At 41.1% G+C, this 24,918-nt stretch overlaps 1 protein-coding gene across 9 annotated transcripts in view; it reads right to left on the reverse strand.

Moving 5' to 3' along the window:
• rap1gapb (RAP1 GTPase activating protein b) overlaps positions 1-24,918 on the reverse strand; it is an 86,585-nt gene that overhangs the window by 49,864 nt on the left and 11,803 nt on the right. For 2 of the 9 annotated variants that reach the window (XM_061686901.1, XM_061686898.1), the window contains exons 1-2: positions 14,169-14,441; positions 10,218-10,256 (exon numbers count right to left, since the gene is read on the reverse strand). The exons of 2 other annotated variants lie outside the window; for them this stretch is intronic. In XM_061686901.1, coding sequence (XP_061542885.1) covers positions 10,218-10,256; positions 14,169-14,212 — 83 coding nt within the window. In that variant the 5' untranslated portion in view covers positions 14,213-14,441. Of the gene's footprint in view, positions 1-3,286; positions 3,407-10,217; positions 10,257-14,168; positions 14,445-24,918 lie in introns of those variants that run through there. 5 more of the 9 variants (XM_061686896.1, XM_061686908.1, XM_061686900.1 and 2 more) reach the window with 5 other exon arrangements.

Raw genomic sequence — 24,918 nt, forward strand, 5'->3', positions numbered from 1 at the left:
ACTTTAGCTCTTTAAGCAAATGAGAGATAATGCCACCAAGGATGGGCTTTAGTTCTTTGAGCAAATGAAAATGCCACCAAGGAAGAGGACCAGTGATGGTAATCAAAAAAGTGATAACAGGAAATGATGAAAACTTTGCCGTGGCTACTCGGTAAAACAGTCAGTAAAAGAACCTAATAAATAGTGATGTAGAAAAGAGGTATGGCTGTTCTGGCTGCTCAGTGCAATATGCTTAAAATGAATAAACTATAATTTAGCTGAAAAAAACAATGTTAACTTTCAAGTGAATTCAGAGGTTTGTTTCTAAATGTATCACATTGCTGAAAACATGGAAAGACAACTGTTCTACTGAACATGTTTGATATATATATATATATATATATATATATATAAAATTGCTGAAAACATGGAAAGAACTGTTCTACTGAATTGTGGAGTTGGTGTTAAACTGTCAACACACTGACTAATAAAATTGGGGCCCAGTGATGCTGTCATGAAAACAGTCCTGACTAATAAAATTGGGCCAATAAAATTGGCCCAGAATCACTGGGCCAAACTCCCCCACTATACAAGAACTTACTTCCGCATCTAGTTATCGTAATTGCGCTACATGCACTGAGCGAGCGAGCTAGGCCCACGTGCCAAAAATATTCCTTTGGATAGTCCACTGATGTGGGCAGTAGAGCGCCTCGTTGGGCGTGTGCGCGCATGCCACAAAGGCGGGAGCTAGGGGAACAGCCAGAGTGTGGAAGGGTGGTTCACACTACTGTGGTCGACGAGTGCCTCGTCGTCAGCTATTTGCCCAATACAGAGTTCCTCGTCGACAGTGAGTGCGCAATACACGGGGAAATTAATTCTTGGGGCCGTTGTGGCCGTCGCAGCGTTGAAAAGCCCTATGAATATATTCCAGCCATCACAGGCTTTAATAAGCGGATATATTTTCACTGCTCAAACGTGTAATGTGTAGGCACATGATACTAGACGAAGTAGCATCCATTTTTCCAGGTCGCTGTGGAGCGGGCCGTGGGTTCAGCGCATTCAGCGGACATACCAACGGGGGAGAATGGATTTGATTTTTCACTATTTTGAAGCCTTTTTATATACTTGGTCATTTTTTTTAAAAAATATGAATTATGAGCTTAATCTTGAGGCTCACTATAGGAATTTTCATCTGCGAGAAATGACATTTCTGGAGTCGCATCGCTGACCCAAGGCCACATGCAGTGTGAAGATGACTAATGCGCACGTCGCGTCACGAGGATGCGACCGCGTTCCTTAGCGAATGGCAGGAAGCCGCAGGCGGTGCGGGAAAAGTCAGACATCATCGCGTCAAGGTCCGCCGCGCTCGAGTAAGCTTGTCCATTAACGATAGACTAACGTGGCCTATTAGAGATGGCTAACGGGCATTCTCGGGCTGACAAAAGCCCTAGTACTGCTAACAATGTGCTTCTGATCACTCCTGAATGGGATGAAAATATGAAATAACTGTTGGCCTGAAACTGCAAATTGCCTTTGTATAACAAGATTTCGCTTTGAGACGCGATGCATTATTTTCACAATTTAAAACAATTCCTGGATGCCTGAACATGTTTGAAATTATTTTGTGAAAATAGAGCAAGACCCCAACACCGTACATAACACCTAATCCTTAACCCCCTAAACCAGGGCTACTCAAAAAAAAATCAACGGTCCATTTAATGAGGTTCGTCAAGTCACAAGCAATAATTCTGTCATTTTCAAAACAAAATGTCATTTTTATTCAAAACAACAAATTCAAACTCCTCTTAATACCTCTCCAACACCATCAGATGAGTTTTATCAGTGGTGTCAATGGAGTCATCAACAGCAGGGGATTTGCTTAATTTTAGCTGTCATTTCCTCTTTCACTTCAGTAATGGATTATTTTTATTATTTCTGCTTACCCAAAATCAAAATTTGATTGTTGTGTCATAGATGTGATAAGAATCCTGCCTGCAGCTTGATATGACGACTAGAGTGCATTTATTGCTCTTGTTCTGAGTTTCTAGGAAAGTCTCTTCAAAATTCATGTTGTAATGCCATTTCAAATTGGAGATCATTACACAAAGGTCTCCTTTTATTGAGCACATTGGTCTTGTGCTGCTGGTTGGAGGGAGAATGCAATTTCTTTCAGTCCACGCTTCTTTGAATTATTGATTTTCACTGCCCACTTTTAGCAACAAACTGGGAACATGGATTTTTGTACATTATAGACTTACAGCTGGCAAAGTGTGAAAGTTAAAAATTGCACTTGCAGCAATGAGCTCCTTGACCCAGCAAGAGGCTGGCTGTGTACCGTTGCCATGGAGACAAGCCACGGTATACACGTGCTGACCCAACCAAAACACAGAGTGAAAGTAAACAAGTAGGGCTGCGAGGATTAATCGAATAATTCTAATACTTTGATTACGAAAAAGGTTGACACCAAAACTCTGCCTTGGATCATTTTCCCAGACAGGTTAATGTTACTACAGTCGCATGTAGTATTCCGCGTAGAAGTAAGATGGCGCAAGAGCGGCGAGCCAGGAGGCAAGAGTCTAAAAAAAACAATGTCCAAATTTTAGATAATTTAATACAGCCTACCATTGCTATTTAGCAATAAGCACATTCATTCATTAGCAGTTGATGGCCACAACTCACGCCAAGTCAGTCAACACGCAGTCAACTCTACACTCACACTGACGCCCAGGTAACACCAATCCAGGCCATACACATTCATAGTCACAGATACTACAATAGAATATGAGATGGCGCCCCCACAGGATATAAATAATACCTGCACCTTACAAGCACATAATATTGTGTTAATTATTCCAAAATCAAGCAAAAGTGCAGAACGGCTACTTCAGAGACCGATTTTCAGAAATAGGCAGATAGCAAAATATTTGATTGGTTGTTTAATTTCACACTTGATGGGCGGTAGGCAGACACAACTTGTTGTATACAAACAATAAGTCAATCTTCCATAATACAGTTTGTCCCCTTCAAAGTTGGATGCTGTATCACAGATTTTTCCCTAAAGTGGGACATCACACACACACACACACACACACACACACACACACACACACACACATCCCATTAACCCAAAAGCTTTGTGGTGAGCAACTAATGTAATTACGCTCGGTGGCCTAATGCACAATGAAAGTGAAGTCATTCAGGCCAGTTGAGACACTTCCTAGCCGGAGGAGACCAGACAGCGAAAGTTCAGACGCACACCAACGCATCACCTCATCCTCAGCTCATCACCTTCGTGCGTCTCACTCACCTGCACGCAGCACTGCGTCATATCAAGCCTCGGCAAACTTGCCGCTTGCTTTGTTTCCGCGGGCCGACTTTTCCTCAGTCGTCCGACACCTGCTGCTGCGAGATGAGGTTCTCCTGTTCTCTCACGTGATACTGAGAACATCCCCCCTCCCTCTCTTTTCCTTCACTCTCCCTCAACTCTCACGTGATACTGAGAGCATCCCCCCTCCCTCTCCTTTCCTTCACTCCCTCATCCCTCCCTCCCTCCCTCCCGGACCGCCTTCCAGAGCCTCCCACTGTTCTGCAATTTCTCTTCATCCTTGACATGCATACATCTTTATGAACTGATATTTAGAAAGAGCCCAAACGCTCCCCTTTTCTCACTGTGTCCCCAGAATAGGATAAAAATCAAGTGTTGAACATACTGTACATTGACTGGCATTGGTGGCAGGGAGCGGTCCAGTGATGCCCATGTGGCAGCATGTTCACACGTGCACCAATGGAGGACTGTTCTTTTTTTTTTTTTTTTTTTTTTTTGGGTGGGAGGCAACACAAGGTGGCTGGTGCTTATTCACCGCGGCTCAATATGCTAACCGTCCGCCTCTTTGCACCCACACATCATGCTTCATCACTTTGCCAATGTTTTAAGCCAGAAATCTGAAAACAGAAATGGACCACGAAGTGACCAGCAAAGATCTTAAAGCAACAGTACAGGATAACCATTGTAACCATAACCTATAAGACAGTGTGGTAAATACAAATGGGCCGTGGTAAAGGTGCTATGTCTGTGTTGTAGCATGGAAAGAAGCAGTGAACTCAACATGTAAGATTCTGTCCAGGATGGTCCACCATGGGGTCACCGTGGTAAAGAACAACAGTTCATATCATCATCGTCAATGATATCCAATGATAATTGTATTGATTATATGGAATTATTATTCATTTAACAATAAAAATGATCATTGTCATTAATTAAATTATTTATTATTATTTTATTAATAATAGTTCAAATTTTACAAAAATGTCGTGTCTCATTCTTTTTGGTCGGCAGTTCATTGTACCTTGTTGTTACGTTCCAGCATTCCTTGTTTCCATGTCACCGACTCATAGCAAGCGTAGACCCTGTTCTGATAATTGACCTTGCCTTTTTGCCTCACGTTTTTTTGGATACTGTTGCCTTCGCGGATTGCCTGCCTGTGTACCGACCTCTGCCAGTTTATTAAACCTCTCTTTTTGAAACGGTCCATTTGAATTGGAGTCGTCCATTTTGGGTTCTGTCTTTTGTTCCGTTCATGACAAACAGTGCCTTTGTGGCCACTCAAGGACATTGTACAAAGCATAAATAACGAAAGAAACAACAATGCAACCAATCAATATGAAAGGTAAAACGTTGTTTCAAATGAGACGGGTGTTAGCCGCATAAATAATGAAAATGGATGTTGAATTTCCGCAATACTGTGTCCTAGGGGGAGACCAGATCATGAAGAAGGTCTCAGGGCAGAGCCCTGGGGCACACAAGTGGAAACGGATAGGATTTGAAAGATTTGAGCAGGGTGAATCAATTTATTATGTATTTTAATCAATGTATTACCCTACATGTTTTTGCTATATTGGCAACCTCATTATGTACCATGCATCAGGGCGGCGTCACTTTTTCAAATAAGCCAATCTTCAACCTGGAGATTTTTCTTGCACTGTGGCTCTTTCGAGTGCTGAGCTGCTGGAAATAAACAGAAAAGAAAGCTGAGCCCAATCGATAAGCTGGGCTGCAGGTCCAAGTAGTAAGTAACTCACAAGGGGATGTGAGCCAAGCTTTGCGGCAGAGTCCTGATGCTGCTCCCTCACCCTCGAGTGGGTATAACGTTACATTAGCAGCCCAGTCGGAATGAATGCACAACACTAACATTATGGTTTTACAACTCACGTCAAGGCCTGCAGGTTAAGAGTCAGCACAACGTTTTTTGTCCATTTCAAGCATCTCATTTCCATCCTTCCATCCATTTTTTATAGCGCTTGTCCTTTATTAGAATGAGCATGAGCTTATCCCAGCTGACTTTGAGCGAGAGGTAGGGTACACCCTAGATTTGTCGCCTGCCAATCGCAGGACATATGGAGACAAACATTCGCACTCAACATATGGACCTCCAATGTGCAATTTAGTCTTCAATGAACCTAACGTTCAGGTTTTTAAAAAATGCAAGGTAAATCATGCTCATTCGAACCAAGAACCTCATAACTGTGAGGCAGACATGCGAACCACTAGGGCGGTTTACTGCTCCACTCTCATTTCATTAAATTAATTAAAGCCAGTCCCTTTGTGGTTCTTTCTGCTGCTATGAAGATCTGTATCCAACCCCCAAAGGTCCCCAAAGGACTACATTAATCACACCTGTCACAACATTAGGTACACCTGCACAATCTTATTAGTGTATTAATATATTGCTGTAACTGCAAGCACAATAATAGCACGGACGAACAATACCATTAGTATTGCAATAAAAGCACTAGATTACTATTCAAACTGTCACTTACATGTTAGTCATTTTAGTTTGTGCTGTTGTACCATTGCTGCGTATCCATAATAAGTAACTATAATAATAATAAGGCAGTGCAAACTATATGCACCATCATAACTATATTGTCAAATGAATACCAGTGTTTTAAAGATGTTTATATCTTGCATTGGCTCTCAGTGGATAGAGTAGGTGTACAGTAAACGCTGATGCATCGATTTAACCATTCATTGTGGACACTCCAGCTGTTATTTATCATATGCATCTTCTTCCTTGCATCATTAGCAATCACCGCTTGTTAGTAGTACGGAAAGATCCGTTACATCTCATTGAATCGGGACATTTTTGTCATCGCTGCTTGGCTTTGCTTTACGTTGCATTTAACTTTTAAATTCAACACAATTGCATTGAATATTTAAGAGGTTTCTTTCTTTTCATTTAACTTTTCAAGTCACATTTTACATTTTGATTGAATCATTATTTAAGTACAGTTACGAGCACTGCATAATGTTACAATGGCTTACAAGAATACAATGGCTTACAAGAATAGTACATTTACTTTTGAGGAACAAAGCCTGGGTCTCTGTCTCTTTGTTTGTCATGATGGAGGTACCGCGAGTATTTTTTTAGGTTGTACTTGGTGTAAAATGTTTGAGAACCAATGGGCTAGAGTGAGTTTTGAATGTGATGCATGTCCATAATGTGCACAGCGAAGTCTCCACGGGACAATGGCTTCGATATTAAGATGGAGAGGAGCCATTAGCAACAATCCGTTGAGGCAAAGGTGCCCAGTTAGTTGGCTCTTTAGGCTCGTTCTTCCTTTTCGTTCAACACAGACGGCCACTTTATTACCACGTCATGTCCACTCAAACTCTGCTTAGGGTTAGCGTTTCAAGGTTGGGGTTAGGTTTAGGCTTAGGTTTATCGTTTATGAAGAGTGACAGTCAGAAGTAACTCCACTTCAATATCAATCCACTCACGATTCGTATTTTTCACCTATGTTGCTATTGCGCCATTTCCCAAAATGACTTTCTTCTGATTGGCTAAAATGTCCTTACACTTAGTTAGAGATTGTTGCTCCACTTATTGCTTTGGTATTTAGAAGCTTAAGAAAAATAGAACATTCACCCATGCAAGTAATCATAACGAGCTAAAATAAACTAATTTAGGAGTAATTCTCTCCAATTGTAAGATTATGGTCATCATGATTGTTGCCTTTTATTTGCAAGCGACAACACAGCCATTGTAATTGTCTCGCATCAAGCTCATAATGGGAGGAACAGTTGCTGGAGAGTGTTATTCCGTGGAATGACAATTACGAAAGAAATGTCACGGCATTTTAAGACTGTGGCCTCCTCCTCCTCCTGGCGGGAGACGAAAACGGCGAGCTCCGGCGGCGCAGCCTCGATAGCAATCACGCTTAATGAGCGTCTTAATTGGCACACAACCACAAGCGTAATGGAGAGTCTCAACGAGCTGAGTAATGCTACACATACAGAAAATGGTGAACGCTCGCTTTTTTTCCAGAGACAAGCCGTCGTTCTGCCCATTTTTGGCTTTGACTTGCAAACAAAAACTTGAACTACAAGCAATGTATGGTGGTAGTAAAGTCAACTCACCTCACTTCAAAACAAAGTAGCAGATTGACAGCTAGTGAACAAGTCTTCAAAAAAGAGGCTTTATTGCTACTCCCAGTTGAAGTTTACTGTCGCACTAAACATAAAAGAAAGAGAAATACACAATGTGTATTGAAAACAACCATATAACTTTGCCTTAAAGAAAGCTAGCGGGATATATTGTTTATCCTCTGGGAAGAATGATGAATATTATTGTGGGTTTTTTTTTTAGCAATTTTGACCGTCTCCATGTACATGTGTATGTCTTTTTTATACTGCCCTAACACATCAGAAGGAGCAGCACAATGTACATTGAACTGAAGCGTTATTCTATTTAACTACATCACTACTGTTTTATATAGTACAATATTATAGAGTGCTATTTTTCTTATTAAAAAAAGTCATTACAAACAGTAATGGGGGGTACAGTTTTCATCTGCTGCATATTACTGTTTTGTAATATACCGGTTATAGTTAAAAAAAAATCTGTTTATAGAAATAAAGACCTGCCACCGAACAGACACCTGCCCCCATTTACATTTGAGAACACTTAAATTTCTCCACAGTGACCCTCCAAGCTACATCACACACCTTTTCTAAAGAGGATCCAGTCACAGAAGATAGTGGAGAGGTTGCAGATTAGCAGAGAAATGAACTGCTGCACTTATCTCCAATTTCCCTGAATGAAATTCAAAAGAAAAGAAAGGATAATATTAAGGCTTTTTAAATGAACGCCGACAGCGACGAGACGTAATGACTCAATGATTATAATCAGGAGCGCTGTGCTGTGACGAGCGAGCGAACGGCCTATCACGGAACAGGTTGAAGACAATCACTGTGAGTAGTTCACAATCCATGAGAAACCTTTTTTTTTTGCATAGGAAGGCGGTTTACGAGGTCTTCCGACTAACGTATACTAAAACACTGACCCACCTCATGGTGACAAATAAGCAAATGTTAACAGTTGCTGGGAACACATCATACGAGAATAACCTTGGGCAATGAACCACATGCAGCTCACCAAGACATGGACATCATTTTACCTGATCAAATGTAGCAGCCTGCTACTTGACAGATATAATTCAAAATCAATAGGACTCAAGATACCACAAGAAAGAATAATTCCTGGATTTATGTGCCAAGCCGACCTCCAGTTTCTTGGGTCCTTTAAAATCAGTAGGAAAAAAAAAACAAGAGGACATGTCAGTCTAATTCGGTATCGAGGATGGCGGAAAATTCCAGCTGTGAGACCCCAGACAAGGACAACGTGCTGAGCTGACATTTTGTTCCAATAGCCCTAAAAATCTTCTTCTGTAGTACTCAAGGCAGCAAGTAGTGACTACTCGACAGTTGACAGTGAATACCTACTGATCTAGCCTTTTACTTCTACCGACTTAACGATTTAGTTTCAGACAATCAAAATCAACTTGCCGTACGCTCTGAGGCCACACTGAAAAAAAAGACAATTAAAAAAAAAAGACAACGGGGGCAGCAGTTCAGTCAATACGGTGCAAAACACAAATACACCATTACCGCTGCCGTGTCGATAACTTGATCGAGCAATCATTTAAGTGTCGCTTATCATAAGATAACCCCTGTTAGCTTTTGGGTGTTAGTGTTCTGTGTTCTTAGGTTCTTGTGTCGGTCACCATTCAAAATGAATAGAAGTCCAACAAAGCCACCCAATCCCTTCAAGTGTGAACACTGGCAGATAATTGTTTCCATTAAAACCTCCATTGAACCAGCTCAACCTGAACTGCAGTCAATATTGCAATGGTACCCGGAGCGGAGGTACTGCATCTAGTAGCCTGAAGATGTTCCAAGGCCAGCTGGTATTATTAACTTTCGTCCATCTGTTCTCATGGCCGTGTTTAGTCACACTATCCCAATTGCATGCTTGGGGGGGAGGGCGGGCCTCTGTTCCCACCAAAAAAATCAAGTCCCTTCTTACTGACTCATTTGGCATTCTAAGGGCTAAATTTAGTAAGACACTGCAGTCTTATTTCCATGGATATGTCAATCATAAGAGAACACACGAAAGCGTTTCAAGGACCCTTGCCTGAAAATAAACAGGAAGTAGGCCATTTTGGTTCGAGGCTGTCATTTCTCATTCACGAGCGACCCTTGGAAAGTTAGCAAAAAGCAGCCCATAATACCAGTTTCATCAATCGACATCAAATCGGGTGGACATGTCTATCGTAAGAGGACGCATGAAAAATTAAACAGGAACTCCGCCATTTTGTTTTGAAGCAGTCATTTTGGGCGAATTCCAAGGCGCATCCTTTTTTGACAAACTCCTACTTGGGAATGTTCCCAAATGGGTCCCGATTGGAGGCTTCTATCCCAGACAGATGGGCAAATGATAAATTGTGAAGCCCATTTAACGCGAGCAGAGCATGGCGTCGAAGTTTTGCTGATAATTCTGAGGATTCGCCATTAAAAAAGGGGGTCCGTTAAGTGTACAAAATGTATTAATAACCACTTTATAAAACTTTCATAAGGGGAGCCTTACTGTAAAGTGGTACCCAACTAAGGAATAGATTAATACAATAATGTTCCACTTCATCTACGAGATCCTACACAAACTGTATCGATAATAACTGACTGACATACAATATATTTTACATTTATTTCTGATTCTGATTGCAGTTGCATTGCCCTTAATGCAAGTACTAATGGTAGCTGAATAAAATGGTCATCATCTCACTGTCAAATGTCAGAGATTGTCAATTTTTAAAATGTTGGGATTATATTTTGTAATACAAAGGATGGAAACTAACTCCTGTGGGTGCGGCGTACTATGCATCGAAAGCTAAAGACTTACCAGAAGAATGTTCTCGTCCTGGAGGCGTTCTTGTTCAATCTGTAATGGCAACATGACGATATTCTCATGAATACAAGAATAATTTTCACTTTAACAGCAGTTTTAAATTCATAGTTCCATGAGAAAATAACACTGATAGGCTCTTGAAAGGGACTTTCAGGGATTCTTTACAAGTGACCCCTTTTCTAAATGTAAAAAAAAAAAAACGTTAATCACAGCCCCCCCACGTCCCCCAGAGAACCACGTGAATGTGATCTGCATCCCCCTCCTCCACTGATCCCTTTACTCCGCTTATCTGCCCTGATGCCTGCCTGCCTGCCTGCCGCTAACTATCCATGCTGGGATTTGAGTCAAGGATGGGCAAGGACGGCTGCCAAGTGCGGGCGTGGGCGTGTGGAAGTGACTGGAGGTAAAGATGATGGCTCACAGTGAAGGTTGGGGTTCACGTTTCACGCAATAAGTTAAAGTAGGACAGTAAAAGTCAGTGGTGGTATTTATATGGTGAAAATGGTGAAGGAACAGCTACACGTACTATATTACATACGTACTCTCCTGCTTTAAAATAATCCCCCCCCCCCCCCACCCCCCACACATAGGAAAGCAATTGCATTACGTTGTTCAAATTTGCAGAAACATTTGCTCTCTTGATCCCATTTAAAATAAATATATATATATATGCCAGTCAAGGTGTTCCCTGAGTAACTTGGGGCAGAAGGCCCGCTGCAACACATAGTCGAGAAAGGACATGGCGATACGGCAGGAACAGAAGGATTTGAAGGAAGTTACTGTCCCCCACACGTAAAATATTAAAATTATTAGCTGGTGAGATTTTTATTCAGAATTTGTAATGAATCAAAATATTTTTACTGTGTTATACTGTGACTACCGTTGCTTTTATACTGTTAAGTTGAATATATCAAAATACCAAATATAAATACCTAATGCAAATATATATGTATATGTACAAACCAATAAAGTCCAATTAATTTCTAATAATGATGTACACAATGCCATCCACTTAACTGGGAGGGGCACTGCCCCATATTGCCCCAAATGCGAAATAACCATGGATTAAAGTAATGTAGGTTGTTGTAGTCGTAGTTTTGTTTTTTTGTTTTTACTGCTAGTGTCCCGTCTTACTTATGTTTCTCTCTGTTCTCTCTCTTTTTCTCTGTATGTCCCCTCTGCTCTGTAGGACTGCATTTTCCAATAAATAGCCATCATAATACACATAACCACAGAGGGAGTATATAAAAATCCTCTGTTGCACAGAAAAACGGTTCCATTCTGCATGAGCAAGCAGCCGAACAGGACAAGTAATAAACGAAATCACAAGACATTTAATCTGCTTGAAACACATTTTGTTTTGGAGCGTTTTAATCCAATATCACCTCGAATGCCACGGGAGGTGCCAGCTGCTCGCTCGGACGCTTGGATCCAGCGAACAATCACTTGGCACCAGTCCAATCATGCAGCAGTTGCACTCTCCCCAGGCACTTTTATATAGAAATCACATATTTACAGCGCAATATACTGCATACGCATCGTTCAGTCTCGGCAGCTGCACTCCTGCCCACGCTATGTCTTTGTGTCTTTTCATGGCTTTGCCATCCATCTGTGTGGGCTACTTTTTTGTCAGCCTCACCTTGCTGTTGTGTTTGTAGCTCTCGTGTGTGTTTAAAAAAAAAAGATCAGATGACACCGCACAAGCTGATGTAAGGAAGTGAAAGCACATGTGTGCACCTCTAACTTTGTGTGTTTATGTGACATTTTGTGTGTTGTTGCTGGTGGTGGGGGTTCTGCTTGTGTTATGTATTGACAGTGGAAATATCAGACAGCCAATCGGTGACCATCCCGATGATGACACCGGCGACACACCACTGTTTTGGTGCTAACAGCACAGTAACAATCCCCCGGAGCAATGGTAAAAACAGGTAAAAGTAACTGGTCTTTCAGACTTCAGTAGACAAAACTGCCTTTAATATGCTCAGTTTAATAATGTGGCCAGTCTTTAGTGTAAACATACAACATTGGCATGGTCTTATGGCCCTGTAGAAAGAGTTAGAAAATGGTTTGAGATTACTTTGCCTTTACTATTGAGTGGTATCGCATTCGATGTGCTGGTGTACCTAATGACGAGGTCAGTCTTTAGACAAAATGTACAACATCGGCAGGGTCTTACTACCATGCAGCAAGTACAAACAGGCCCGAAATTTAAATAAATGACACTCATAATAAATGGCTGTGTGCAAACCCATTGATTTTTCATGAACCCAAATCCCAACAACTATGCAGATGCTACTATTTATCATCTTTTTAAGCTTGTATTGTGTGTTTAATCACGAACAGCGAGGAAATAATCAAGAGAACCTCTACCTCAGAAATCAGCTCGAGACGTACATTCACGATAATCAGGTCTGGGATGGACGGGCCAGAACCGGAATCACAACAGCGCTTCAATAATTATCACGCCACAGTCGGAAAATCTGATTCATAACTCGGTAATTGACTGAAATGAAGTGTCAAAATTCCAGGAAGCATTTTAGAGAAGATTACCCCAAAAAATTGAAGTATACTCCAAACCAGTCAAGCTACAGTATATCAAATGCTCACGTGTCACATTTTATTAATTAAACTCTCCCAGAAGATTCCACCAGGCTGCAATATAATAACACAAGTGAGGCTGTAGTTGGATTTTTTTGAAGGGGTTAGTTTTAATGAAGCAATTAGTCCATCATTCAGATGATCTCACAAAAACAAACCTTCTCTGTATTCAACCACTCGTCAGTAATTAGAAAAAGGAAGAAGCCATTATTTGTCGCTAGAGGTGGACATTTAATGGACTGGCCACATTGTTGTGATTGAATTGAAAGCTGACAGTGTGCACTAGGGTCTCCATTAGTCGTGCCATCGAGCACAATGGACAAGCTAGCGCTACTTCAGTGCCAACGAGCCAGTAAACTGTTATTTAATTGCAACGGGTGGTGAGCTTGTGAAAACACTCTTTCATAAGGTCACGTCATTATTTCACGAATGCTAATGCTAATGATAACGAGGGTGGCACAGACTGTCAATGGCTTGTCACAGTCGTGGAACAAAGAGACATTCCCCAATACCTCCTTTGGGAACAACAGGGGAATGAAACTCAATGAATACTTGATGCGTAAAGGACAAGCTAGCAGTGCTTAACTGCCTATGAGCCAGTAAAAATTTTATATAACGGCAACCGATGGTGAGCTTGTGAAAACACTCCCTTATAGGATGATGTCATTATTTTAGTAATGCTAATAGCAACAAGGGCAGCACGGACAATTATTCAACTGCACTGAGTCATTTACCCTCATTAGCTGGTTAGTGGTCACAATTGTAGAGCAAAGAGATATCTGCTAAAAACTCCTCCTCATCCAACAGATTTATACTTTGCACGCAATGGACAAGCCTAGTAAGTAAATTGTTACTTAACGGCAACGAGTCAACCACGAGGGTTAGCTGGCGGCAAACACGTGAGGAAGCTATCTTATTTTTGTTTCACTCATGATAATTCTAATGCTAAAGCTAATTCTAGTGCTAATGTCAGCAAGCGCAATAAAGAGAGTCAATGTCCTTAACAACAAGAGACATTCACTAACGACACCTTTTGCCAGCAGCAGGTGAATGGATGCTAAAACTAAGCTAAGCTAATCGTGATGAATACTTTGAGCGTAGTGGGCAAGCTAGTGCAACGCAACTGCCAATGTGATGGTAAACTCTTATTTAACTGCAATGGTAGTGAGCTAGCGTCAGACGCGAGAACAATATTTAGTGCGGTTAACGTATCTCTTAGTTTCACTAATGCTAATGCTAACAAGTCAAGTTGAATCAACTTGACGCAGTCGTGCTGCAAAGAGACTCCTTTTCCTGCAACAGGTGAATGGATGGCTAAGCTAAACACTGTGGATTTTTCCGTCTTACCCTCCGTAGGCTCCGAATGTGAAGCTTCTCCTCCTCTGAGACATCCTGTTGAGCAACTGATGAGGATCCTCAAGGGTGGTTTTTGAATTTTTACTCACGTTAAGCGACCTGGCTACGGATGACAGTCGTCATTGCCACTTCTGTCTTTGTGGCCCTCCTTTTGTTTCTTCAATTTCTTCTGTTGCCTCCTCCCTTGTTGGCACCCTCATTGGTTTTGTGTGTGTGTGTGTGTGTCTGTGTGTGCTCTGTTGTGATGTGAGCATACCTCACCCCCCCCTACTGACTTTTTCACAGATGGGAATTATGGATCATTGAAGGGGGGACGCATATCCATTGTTCTCCCCTTTGATTTCTATTTGTGTGTGAACGTAGAGGTCATACAGTACTTGTCAATCAAAGAAATTAATGGAGGACCTCACAGCACATCACATCAATGGTCACTCGCTGACAGGCTGTAACGGGATACGGCATTGCTGTCGAAATCCACAACTACAGAGAGGCGGTGACAGCAAATAACTGCAATCGCCAGAATAGGATACATGCAAGCAGTAAATTATGTCCCTACAATAATGTGTTTTGCTCATTTACAAAGGAATTAAGTTCCAAATTGTTTATGGTTGTTTATTGAGTATGGTAATAGACTGGATATCAGTGGAAAAAAAGCATAAAAACAATATAAAGAAAGGGTTATGCATTTTCTGACTTCCCACAGATTGGCTGGTGCCCATCAACCAGTTACCAATTCTCTAGATAAGCACACTGGTTTTCAGAATCAATTTCTTACCTCCCAATTTAAACCAATGCTAGAATGGGTTACAAAAACATCAGCGTGCTGAGGAGATGACAACTATTGGAAGTGACAATGTTGTCCTCAGTCTGAAGTAAGATCTTGCCTCGGGGAGAGAGGATGATTTGATAAAGATAAGGGAGCATCCTCAAAGTACCAGCAAGAACCCGTTCATGACCTGAAGGGAAGAAACACGCTGCGCCGCAACAGACTGCAATCTTGCAGCATCTTCACGTAACCCCTGCTCAAAAAAGGCTCCTGGACAAGCCGGCCTTGAGTTTGCGACTGAACGTCTAAATGACTAAAAGGCTTGGAAGCAAGTGAAAACTATTATTCCAATGTGGAAGACACACCAAATGATCAGTCTGAAGCTGCATGCAAGATGGCAGGCTCGCCTTAAGTTTGTCAGTGAACATGATGCCTGTACATTTCATTCGAATTGAGTCTTTTAATTCATATCCATTGTGGTGGAGTCTAACTGTAGCGTCATACAAACTTGAACTGTTGCATCATTTTATTTGATTTCTATTAGGTCTTCCTTGTTAGGTTAAGAGCACTCCAGCTCCTGCCACAATGTGACTATAAACCTGTTATCGTCCCTTCTGGTTCACTGATTCTTCTCTGTCCCACAGGCAACCTTTTTTTGTTATTCTATTAGGTGTAACTGGACTGCGGCCAGACAGGGGTCATAAATCAAATCACAAGCTTTAGATGCAGGAATGTGTCCCGCAACACCAAGGTCCTCCCATTCCCCCACGAATTGATCTTGACATTGATTAAGTGCGACTGGATCATTTGTCTTTCACTTTGGAATCGTCAAGTCGCTCCTCTGTGTGAGAATCGGCCTCGATGCGCGTGATCTCCGAGGAGCTTGCCCACAAGGTGAGAAACGTATTCCGAATGCATCCACTCGGGTCGTCAAGGTCTCTTGTCCGTTAACCCTTTTTTTTTTTTTTTTTTTTTTTTTTTTAATGGGAAAAGTATGAATTTGTAATAATGGGAATAACTTTTTGGGAGGCTGTAGCTATACTGTATTTTATTGGGGTGGGGTGCAGACGGAAAATGTCCCTCCTCCATTTATGTATTTCACCACTGAAATTCATTTGTCGACGGGAGGGTGGAGAGTTTTGATGCCCACCCGAACTCATTTTGATGCCCCCGCGCAAGATCTCGTTTGTGCAAATGATACTGCTGTATTTTCTGTGGTAAAAATGATACAATATGACAGTAAATCTCCTAACTGATTATTTGCTTCCCATTTCTGATTTATGAATGTATGAATTGTGATTGTATGAAATGTATGTACGAATTAGGGTGGACATATACATATATACAATTTTTTTAAGAGATATATTCTTCCACCTGTTCTTGTTAGCCCTGTTCCTTGTGTCAACCAACCAGCTCCCTCCAGCTACTCGTGTGCCTCGTTGTCTCGTCAGTTAGGTTGTTTTTAGTTCCCTGGTTTCTTTCTGTCTGTTCATTGATGTTGTTGATGGAGTCACGAATTCCATGTCATGTTATGTTGGTGAGTCTATTCCTTTTTGTTACTTTGATTTTTTTGGGACTTTGTCAATTTACCATTTAGATTTTTTCATGACCCTTGTTTGCCTTTTTTTTTTTTTTCTTCTTCTTTTTTTTTTTGCTTTTGTAAATAAATACTTTTGCGAGACCGCTGCATTCCTACCTCATCTCGCTACATCAGGCTGGGTTGAGTTCAACCCTTTAATGAGATAAAGTGACTCCAAATGTGCTCTACTGTTTTGTAGTCACGAGTAGTCATGTTATTGAAATGAAACTACAGGAGTAAGTCTTATAAAATACACCCAAGGAACAAAATCCTCCTACTTTCACTCATCCTGCCTTCAGGCACTCTGCTAATAATGACACCAAAATGTCATGTTGCTTCTGTTACCATGTCTTCATTTCTTGTTGATGTAGCAAGTGTACCTTTCCGAGCTATGCCTTATATAAAAAATTTTAAAAATGGGATTGTAGTGATTTACTTGGGTGAATGCGAAAGGGCAGTCACGGTGTAATTAGTCTTCGTCTGTGGGGTTAAAGTGTTCCTCAGCCTAGACTTTGGAGGGCCTGAGTGGCAATGGAAGGGGGTTGGGAGATGGAGGAGCGCGCTAATGAGAGTCTGAGAACTTTGAAATGAGGTTCAGTAACCCCCCTGAAGCAGCGCCACATAACCACATTAGACTTTACACTAACAAAGTCCACCCACAGCGAGAAAGGAAAAAAAGTCACGTTGACACGGGCCTGAATGCAATGCGCCACAGAACTACAGGGTGATTGAAAAGTAACTCCCTATTTTAAACTAGTGAATTTATCCTTTATTCCTATCTTTGTAATATTGTTCCCAATTTTTTTGAGTATGTTCCATGATGTATGGGAATTAAATGTGTTCTTGTTTTCTTTTCAGATTATTGTTTGTGAAGGGCGAATACAAGAAGTCTTCCATTTTATGAGAGTTCTTTGTGAAATCAGTCGATGCGCTTCCCAGGCATCTTGACAAGCCGGCGCCTATATTGGATTTTTTAATTAAAAAATAAGGAGTTACTTTTTAGTCACTCTGAAGTTGAAATTGATTTGAATAACAACTGTTATACAACTGTTAACTTCAAAGTCCCAAAATAAAGAGATACAAATTTAAGTACAGTTACAGTTCAGTTATATTTAACGTCAAAGTACAATACATTTGCATTTAATATTTTAGAAATGATTGTTTTTCAACAATTAGGTATCATTTTGACTTAAGTTATGCACAATGTGTCAGATTTTGAATCATTTAATTACTCTTCTTGCAGTTTGCCTGCAGAGTAGCCATTCAGATGTTAATCTTCAAGCGCTGCAGCAGAAGCTTCGTCTAAAGTGTCTTTAAAGTTCAGCAAGAGCCAATGGCGTCCTCTTACACTTCCTCCCTGCAGGGAAACAGCCAAGCGGGACTCGTTAAATATTTAAAAGGCGTGCGCGAGGGCCCGAGCGCCAACGAGTTAGCAAGGACAACACGCTGGCGGTCAGCACTGTTTGCATTACCGTCTTTGTCAAACTTTCCGCGGGGTTTATTTTAATTTTGTCTTTTTTTTTTTTTTTTTTTTTTTTTTGCCGCCTTTCAAAAGCCGCCCGATCATATTAAAATATAATATGATCTCTTCTACGAGCCGATTTAAAAGGCTTCTCAGTGTCATCTGTGGGAGAAAATTCAATTTAAAGTTGTGACTTTCATCAGTTGTAATTGAAATAGCCGTTGAATGCAAATAAGGCAGCCGGGCTTTATTGTTAAGGCTGCATAATCGACTACGACATCTATGACAGCAGACAGTTTGTCCAGATTTTAATGATAATAATCTACATGATCTGGCCAAAACATTTGGCACACTCTCTGGCCATTTGGTTGTTTTTCCTGTGGTTGCAATTCTGATGCGAGACCAGCAAAGGTAAAAAATTCATCACAACCGAACTCAACGCAGAAACCTGAAATGTAGGTACTGTATGTTGATCAAATCTGGCTCAAAAATGGATTGGTGTCATCCTTGGCCATCGCTCGTCTTTCACGATGTGAAAATAGAGTGATTGTTTGGAAAGCCCATTGTGAGACCAGAAAAAAGAGAGAACTGATATCTACCAAACCCAATGGAAAATAATGTAGATTCCAATTTTGAAGATGTCATCTTGGGCCATGGATTATATACCTATCCTACAAGTTTGGTGGAGAAGGTCCTTTTACATTTTGGGTAATTCATCTCGTCATGATATTATCAGTGTGTGTGGATTATCACCAAAATGGGACCGGAACCTTCTTGGAAGTGTGCCCATTATAGAAAACCCTGACCAACCCACAACCTTGAGAACAGAGCCTCCTTGGCACAGTCAATAAAATCTTATTACAGTGACGAGACGGCTCATGGGAACAAGAGCAAATAATGGAGATGCTTCGAGGAATTTCGAGCCAGGAAGTACTTATGATCCTCCCACGCTGCCGACTGCCATGCACAAAGTCGGACGTCCAAGTAGGCAGACGCTGCCAGCGATGACTCCACAATGGCGAGTGCGGGGGCGAGACGAGATGACGAGCGTAAAGACTTTATCTCCTTTTTTACTGCGCCCATTAGGCCATCTCATGTCGTGAGAGGAAACCTGTTGCATTTAAGATATGTAGAAAGTGACTTCCAAAGCGATCATTTGGAGGTTTGAATGTGGCCGCACGACCATATATGGATAATCCATAAATAAAAATGGATGTGAATGTCAAAATGTAAATGAATAAACAACTCCCATATCGTGAATATGAACAGCAGCAAGTATAGTCCAGCCCCAATCGGAAGCATGAATGCTAGATAGAGGGGCGATGCTAAATGGCAAAGCTATCTTTCCAAACTTTCATTATTATTGTTCGAACTGCTAGTTCTTCTTTGACTGTCAACCTCACTGGTAGGCTACGATCCTTACAACAAGAACACTAGGGGTGGCGTTACGCTTTTCCACAATGGCGCATAGAGGACAAAAGACAATGGGTGTAAATGTGTCCTGAATGGCTTTTATTTCTTTTCTTTTTTTCCTTTTCACACAGCCCATTTAGAGTGTCGAGCGGCAGGACACCAACACAGAAGAATGAAGACGACATAACAGGAGATTGCATGATTGTGCCCTCGGAGCAATGCAGAGGGAGAATCGAGAGGGGGTGGGAGGAGTATAAAAACACCCAGTTGTTCTATGGAAGAAGAAAAAAAAACAAAGAAAAAAAAAGCCAGGAGAGCACACAAGTTCTCCTCAGGGGAAGACAATCCAGAGCGAAGCCCATTAGGAGGAATAAAGGAGAGTCGTGGCGATGGAGATGGAGAAGGCTTATTATTTTATGTAACCACTACTAAGTTGAAGAAGAGGAAGAGGAGGAGGAGGAAGACAAGCGCTCCTAGCGGCCACATCCCGGGATTAATGACTCTGCAGACGGACTCGCTTTGATTTATCCGCATGAAAGCGATGCCCAGATGTCTAATGGACGTCATCGCTCCGAACCACCCGAAGACCCGAAGGTCTGTCACATGTGGACAAATGCCAACATCAAACTAAACACACACACGCACACACAACCTCAGTTGAACACAGCTTTTGAAAATCCACTTATACATATGCCTTAAGGGGAGGGAAACCTTTGTGTTCAAGCGCAACATTTGGTTTTTGACATGGATGCATGGCCCAGGTCATTCATACATTACGTTAAAAAAAAAAAAAAGTGAAAACGTGTACAGTAATCATCTCATATTCATGGGTCACAAATTCCCCTATTCAGTGGAACGTATCTCCAGCTGTGTGAAGAAAAACTCAGGAATACACGATTTTGGTGATTTCCGAAACACAATAATATTGTACTTTACAAAACCATCCAGCAATGACACAATTAAACTGAAAGTCGGCCTTCCCTACACACATGAAGACTTTTAGTCGTAAATACTGAACACGTTCATTATTTAAGATTGTCAGCCCGACCTGTTTCGGATCCCTAAAATGATGATGAATCCTCTCTGCACACATGTCAGACCTTGGGAAAATCTCTTAGGATAATCTTCAAAGATTTAAGATTGCCTGGCATTTGATGTGCTTGGTCAGGAAGAGGCAGAATCAGCACAAAAACAGGACGATTGTCATCATGTGTGTACCGGGCTTTACTCAGTAAGCTGAAGTAGTATGAGTTAGTTTTCCCAAAGCATAAAGAATACTGTATATGCCTGTGATTATTATTATATTGTCTGTCTACATGTGTTGCTCCACGGTTTGTGGCCAAATATCCGTTGCTTATAAGATTTTAAAACCACAACACTGACACTATTCGTGAGCCCATCAATGAGGTTTTGCATTGTTTATTAGCATTAAGCGAAATGGTCTGTCTGAAAGCAACGCCACGTGGTTTCTTCTCAGTTGTTTTTCTCTTGGTTTGATGTTTAGTTTGACAGTAAACTTCAACTGGGAGTGGCAATAAACAGCTAACCAATTTTAGGGGGAACAAAACTGCTACATGAATCACACAAACATTATAGGACTGTTGATGATGTAAATGTTCAGTTGGGCTGGACTAAAGTGGGCTGTATCTGGTCAAGAAAATGCCCATTGTCCATTATAAATGAACTGCAGCAAGGCAGAAGCCCTCATGGGCCACGCCGAAGCCCACCGGAGTCAAGACCCACCGCGAAGCGTACGTGCTTCAAAGCAAGCAGGCAGATGAGAGGGCGGCCGATGTGGGTCATTGGCTTGTGATAAACTGCCGTTCAGATCAGCAAGGAGCGAGCGCAGGACCCGGGGTGTGTTTTTCTTCCGATGATGGATGGCGTAAACAAGCTCTCGTCAGGTTAAAAGTAAAGAGGGGGGGTGGGGGATGACATTTAATCAAAAAGAGAACAGCAGCTTTTACAGGAAGGTGCAACCACATTCATTTATATATCTTATCCTGCCCGCCTAAGTATTCAGTTATTCGTTCTGCTGCATTTCATCCTAGATGCGTGGAATGAGGCCAAAAGCAGGCTTACGTCATCACGTTCGAAACTCAATTTGTGGTGTTACTACAAAAACGTACAAAAGTTGTCGTGTTAAATGGCAGGAGGAACAAAACAGTTCAAGTATCACGAGGCAAACGTCATAATGTTACGAAATTAAAGTGGCAATGCTATGAGACTACTGCTACCAAACTAAAGTTGTAACGTATATGGCCCACCGTCACAAAACCAAAGTCATAATGTTATAAAACTAAAGTTGTAACAGCATCATATTAAAGTTGTCATGTAAAGAGAGAGACAGAAAAGTCATAAGGTTACAAAACTCAAGTGTTCACGTTACAGGAATGAAATGGTAAAGTTGCAAAGCAAAAGTTAGAACCTTAGAAAACTAAAAGTGTTGTATTATGCAATTAAAAAAAAAAATACGGCACGGTGGACGACTGGTTAGAGCGTCAGCCTCACAGTTGTGAGGACCCGGGTTCAATCCCCGGCCCCACCTGTGTGGAGTTTGCATGTTCTCCCCGTGCCTGCGTGGGTTTTCTCCGGGCACTCCGGTTTTAAAACATGCATTAATTGGAGACTCTAAATTGCCCGTAGGTGTGAATGTGAGTGCGGATGGTTGTTTGTTTGTATGTGCCCTGCGATTGGCTGGCAACCAGTTCAGGGTGTACCCCGCCTCCTGCCCGATGACAGCTGGGATAGGCTCCAGCACGCCCGCGACCCGAGTGAGGAGAAGCGGCTCAGAAAATGGATGGATGGATGGATGGATATACAACAACAACAACAATGTAACAATTATAAGAAAAAAGATGCAATTGTACTACATGAAGGTCATAATGCTTTGCTTTGCAAATAAATTTGTCAGGGCTTGAGAATAAAGTTGTCATCTTCCAAGAGTTCAAATTACTTTTTCCCCATAGTTGTATTACTTTTTTTCTTTTTGGCCACATCACTTGTTTTACATCCTCAGACAGGAACCACAATGAAGCTGCAGGCACCACAAAACCTTTCAAAAGCGACAAAAGCGAGAAAGTGTTTGCTGTTAACCTCCTGAATGGTAAAACCTGAATTATTATCCCTTTCTCTTTAAATGTCAGATAGTGTATTACTGTCACATCTAGACCATTTAGATTTTGCTACCACGCCGGGCAGAAAGTGCTGCCGCTTGGCTCCTTTCTCGACCGCAGCGAGACGTCCCGTGTGCGCCTCAGCGTCAATGTCGGGGGTAATCTCCCAAACAAAGTGAAGCGCTCACATGGCTGGGAAATAGCAGCTCAGTGCAGAAAAACATATCACGGCCAAGGCTGAGGATAAGGACAGCGTGCTGAGCTTACCACAGGGGCTGTCCTACGTCCTCATTCAAAGCCAGAAAACGACTTCAGAGGATATTTGAGTCCAAAATTGAAATTTTACAGCCATCTTCAAATTAAAACATCCCAATCCATGTTTTTTTTTTAAAAATATATATTTTTATGATATCCCTATTGAGGGCATATGAGCGAACACATTCAAAAACCTCAATGTTTTCCCTTTAAAAAATAACACAACTTTGATCTGTAATATTACGACTACATTATTATTATATTGCAATTTTATTCTCATATGATTACAACTTTGCTCATAATAATGCAACATTTTTTGGTCATAACATATTCTTGTTATATTGTGACTCATTCTAGTAATTTTTTTGAAAATATTTTGGTTGGAACATTATTGGAACTTTATTCTTAAAGCTTTACAAGAATCTTGTTGATTTTATTTCTTTTTGCACAATGCAACATTTTCCTCCTATGACAACTTTTGTAAGTTTACAACTTTTTTCATAATTACCGTACTTGTTTTTTTCATATTACGATTTATTCTCATAACTTAATTCTTGTTACAAAATATGTTGACTGTTTTCGTGTCTTTGCAACTTTTTTCTAATATTCTCAATTCATTCTTGTAACCTTACAACTTTTTGTTGTTGTACATTTACGTTATTCTTTGTAAATGTCACATTATGACAACTTTATTTTGCAACTTTATTCTCATAACAGGACTTTGTCATTGTTTATTATGTCCGCAGACCTCCGTGTCTGTCTGCCCATAGCCAGATGACATTCACCAAAATTGGGTTAAAGTTGTGTTCTACCTTGTGCCAGGACTTGTGGTGCAAGTGAAACGAATGTGCGTTCAGTGTGTATAAATAACTCCTGTGATCAAATTCGTGTGAGGCGAAAGTTCGCGTCGCATCCGGTCTGAACATAGCATTAGACATGGTCTAAGCAAGGCGCATCTCAAATGACACACCCTTGCAGTGCCGGAACGCCCAGCTCGGTGAAGACCGGTCTGCCAAATTGGCAAATGTACAATGAGTCTTGCATTTGCATGAAACTCTCCAGGATCCGCCGGCATTGGTGCCCTGCCACAAATGCGCTGTCTACGAAAATAGAGCCCTATGACTTAATTCTCATATATGTACAACTTTGTTTCTCATTTTATGACAACTTTGCTCTTCCACCATTGTCACTCTTCTCCCCACAGCTTTACAATGTTTTTGTCGTAACGTTACGAGTAACCCCATCTACTGGAATTGGTGGGGCACTGCCCTGCTCCTGCCCCAATGCAAAATCCCCACTTCACAGCCTCTGATGTTTCCATGGATGTTATGGCTGAATTTGTAGTATCTTTTAAGTTTAATGCAAAATGAAACTAAAGAACAAAGTCACGTGACATTTTGCTCTCATGATTATACAGAATTGACGCCATATTTTATGATGACGTCTGCAGCTACCTGGAGGCTTATGCTGTATGACTCAGCAAAGAACATTTGTCTGCGTCTCACCTTTAGCGCTTCAATTTTCACACACTTCCATTGTCTTACACACACACACACACGTACAAATGCGAGGATAAGCTGTCGTCTCAATGCTAGCGCGATAACTGCAGCACCTCAGTCAGGAAACGTGAAATAAAGATGACAGATTTTAAATGGGAGTCGGGAACTCGGGGGGAATCGTTTTCGCATTAAACTGCCTTTAAGTGTGTGTGTGTGTGTAAGGAAGGCAGGGGTCGTGAAGGTTTTTAAAAATGCACTTAATAATGTATTCAAGCACTCCATTAAGGCTTTTTATTCACAAGTTGACAAAGTAGCTGTTGTTGTTTGATGATTTGTTGTGCTTTTAGGCACAAGACTCACAAAATGGTGTTTTTATGTTGGATTAATTATTTTATGTATGAAAATAATAAAGCGACTGCAGAGAGGTTAAAATTTTCTGATGAGTGTAGTGAATTATTACAATTCCCAAAAGGGTTTATGGTGCATAAAACATTCTTTTCCATTCATAAACAGACAGACAGACAAACTAACTTAGCCAAGGAAACAGCATTTTGACCCGATATATATGGTTTTATATAATATATATATATATATAAAATGGGCTTGGGGCACAAGTAATTGTGCCCTACAAATTCTGTCTAGCAACAAAAG

This window comes from Phycodurus eques, chromosome 10 (genome assembly GCF_024500275.1).
Source record: "Phycodurus eques isolate BA_2022a chromosome 10, UOR_Pequ_1.1, whole genome shotgun sequence".
In the NCBI taxonomy this organism is placed as follows: Eukaryota; Metazoa; Chordata; class Actinopteri; order Syngnathiformes; family Syngnathidae; genus Phycodurus; species Phycodurus eques.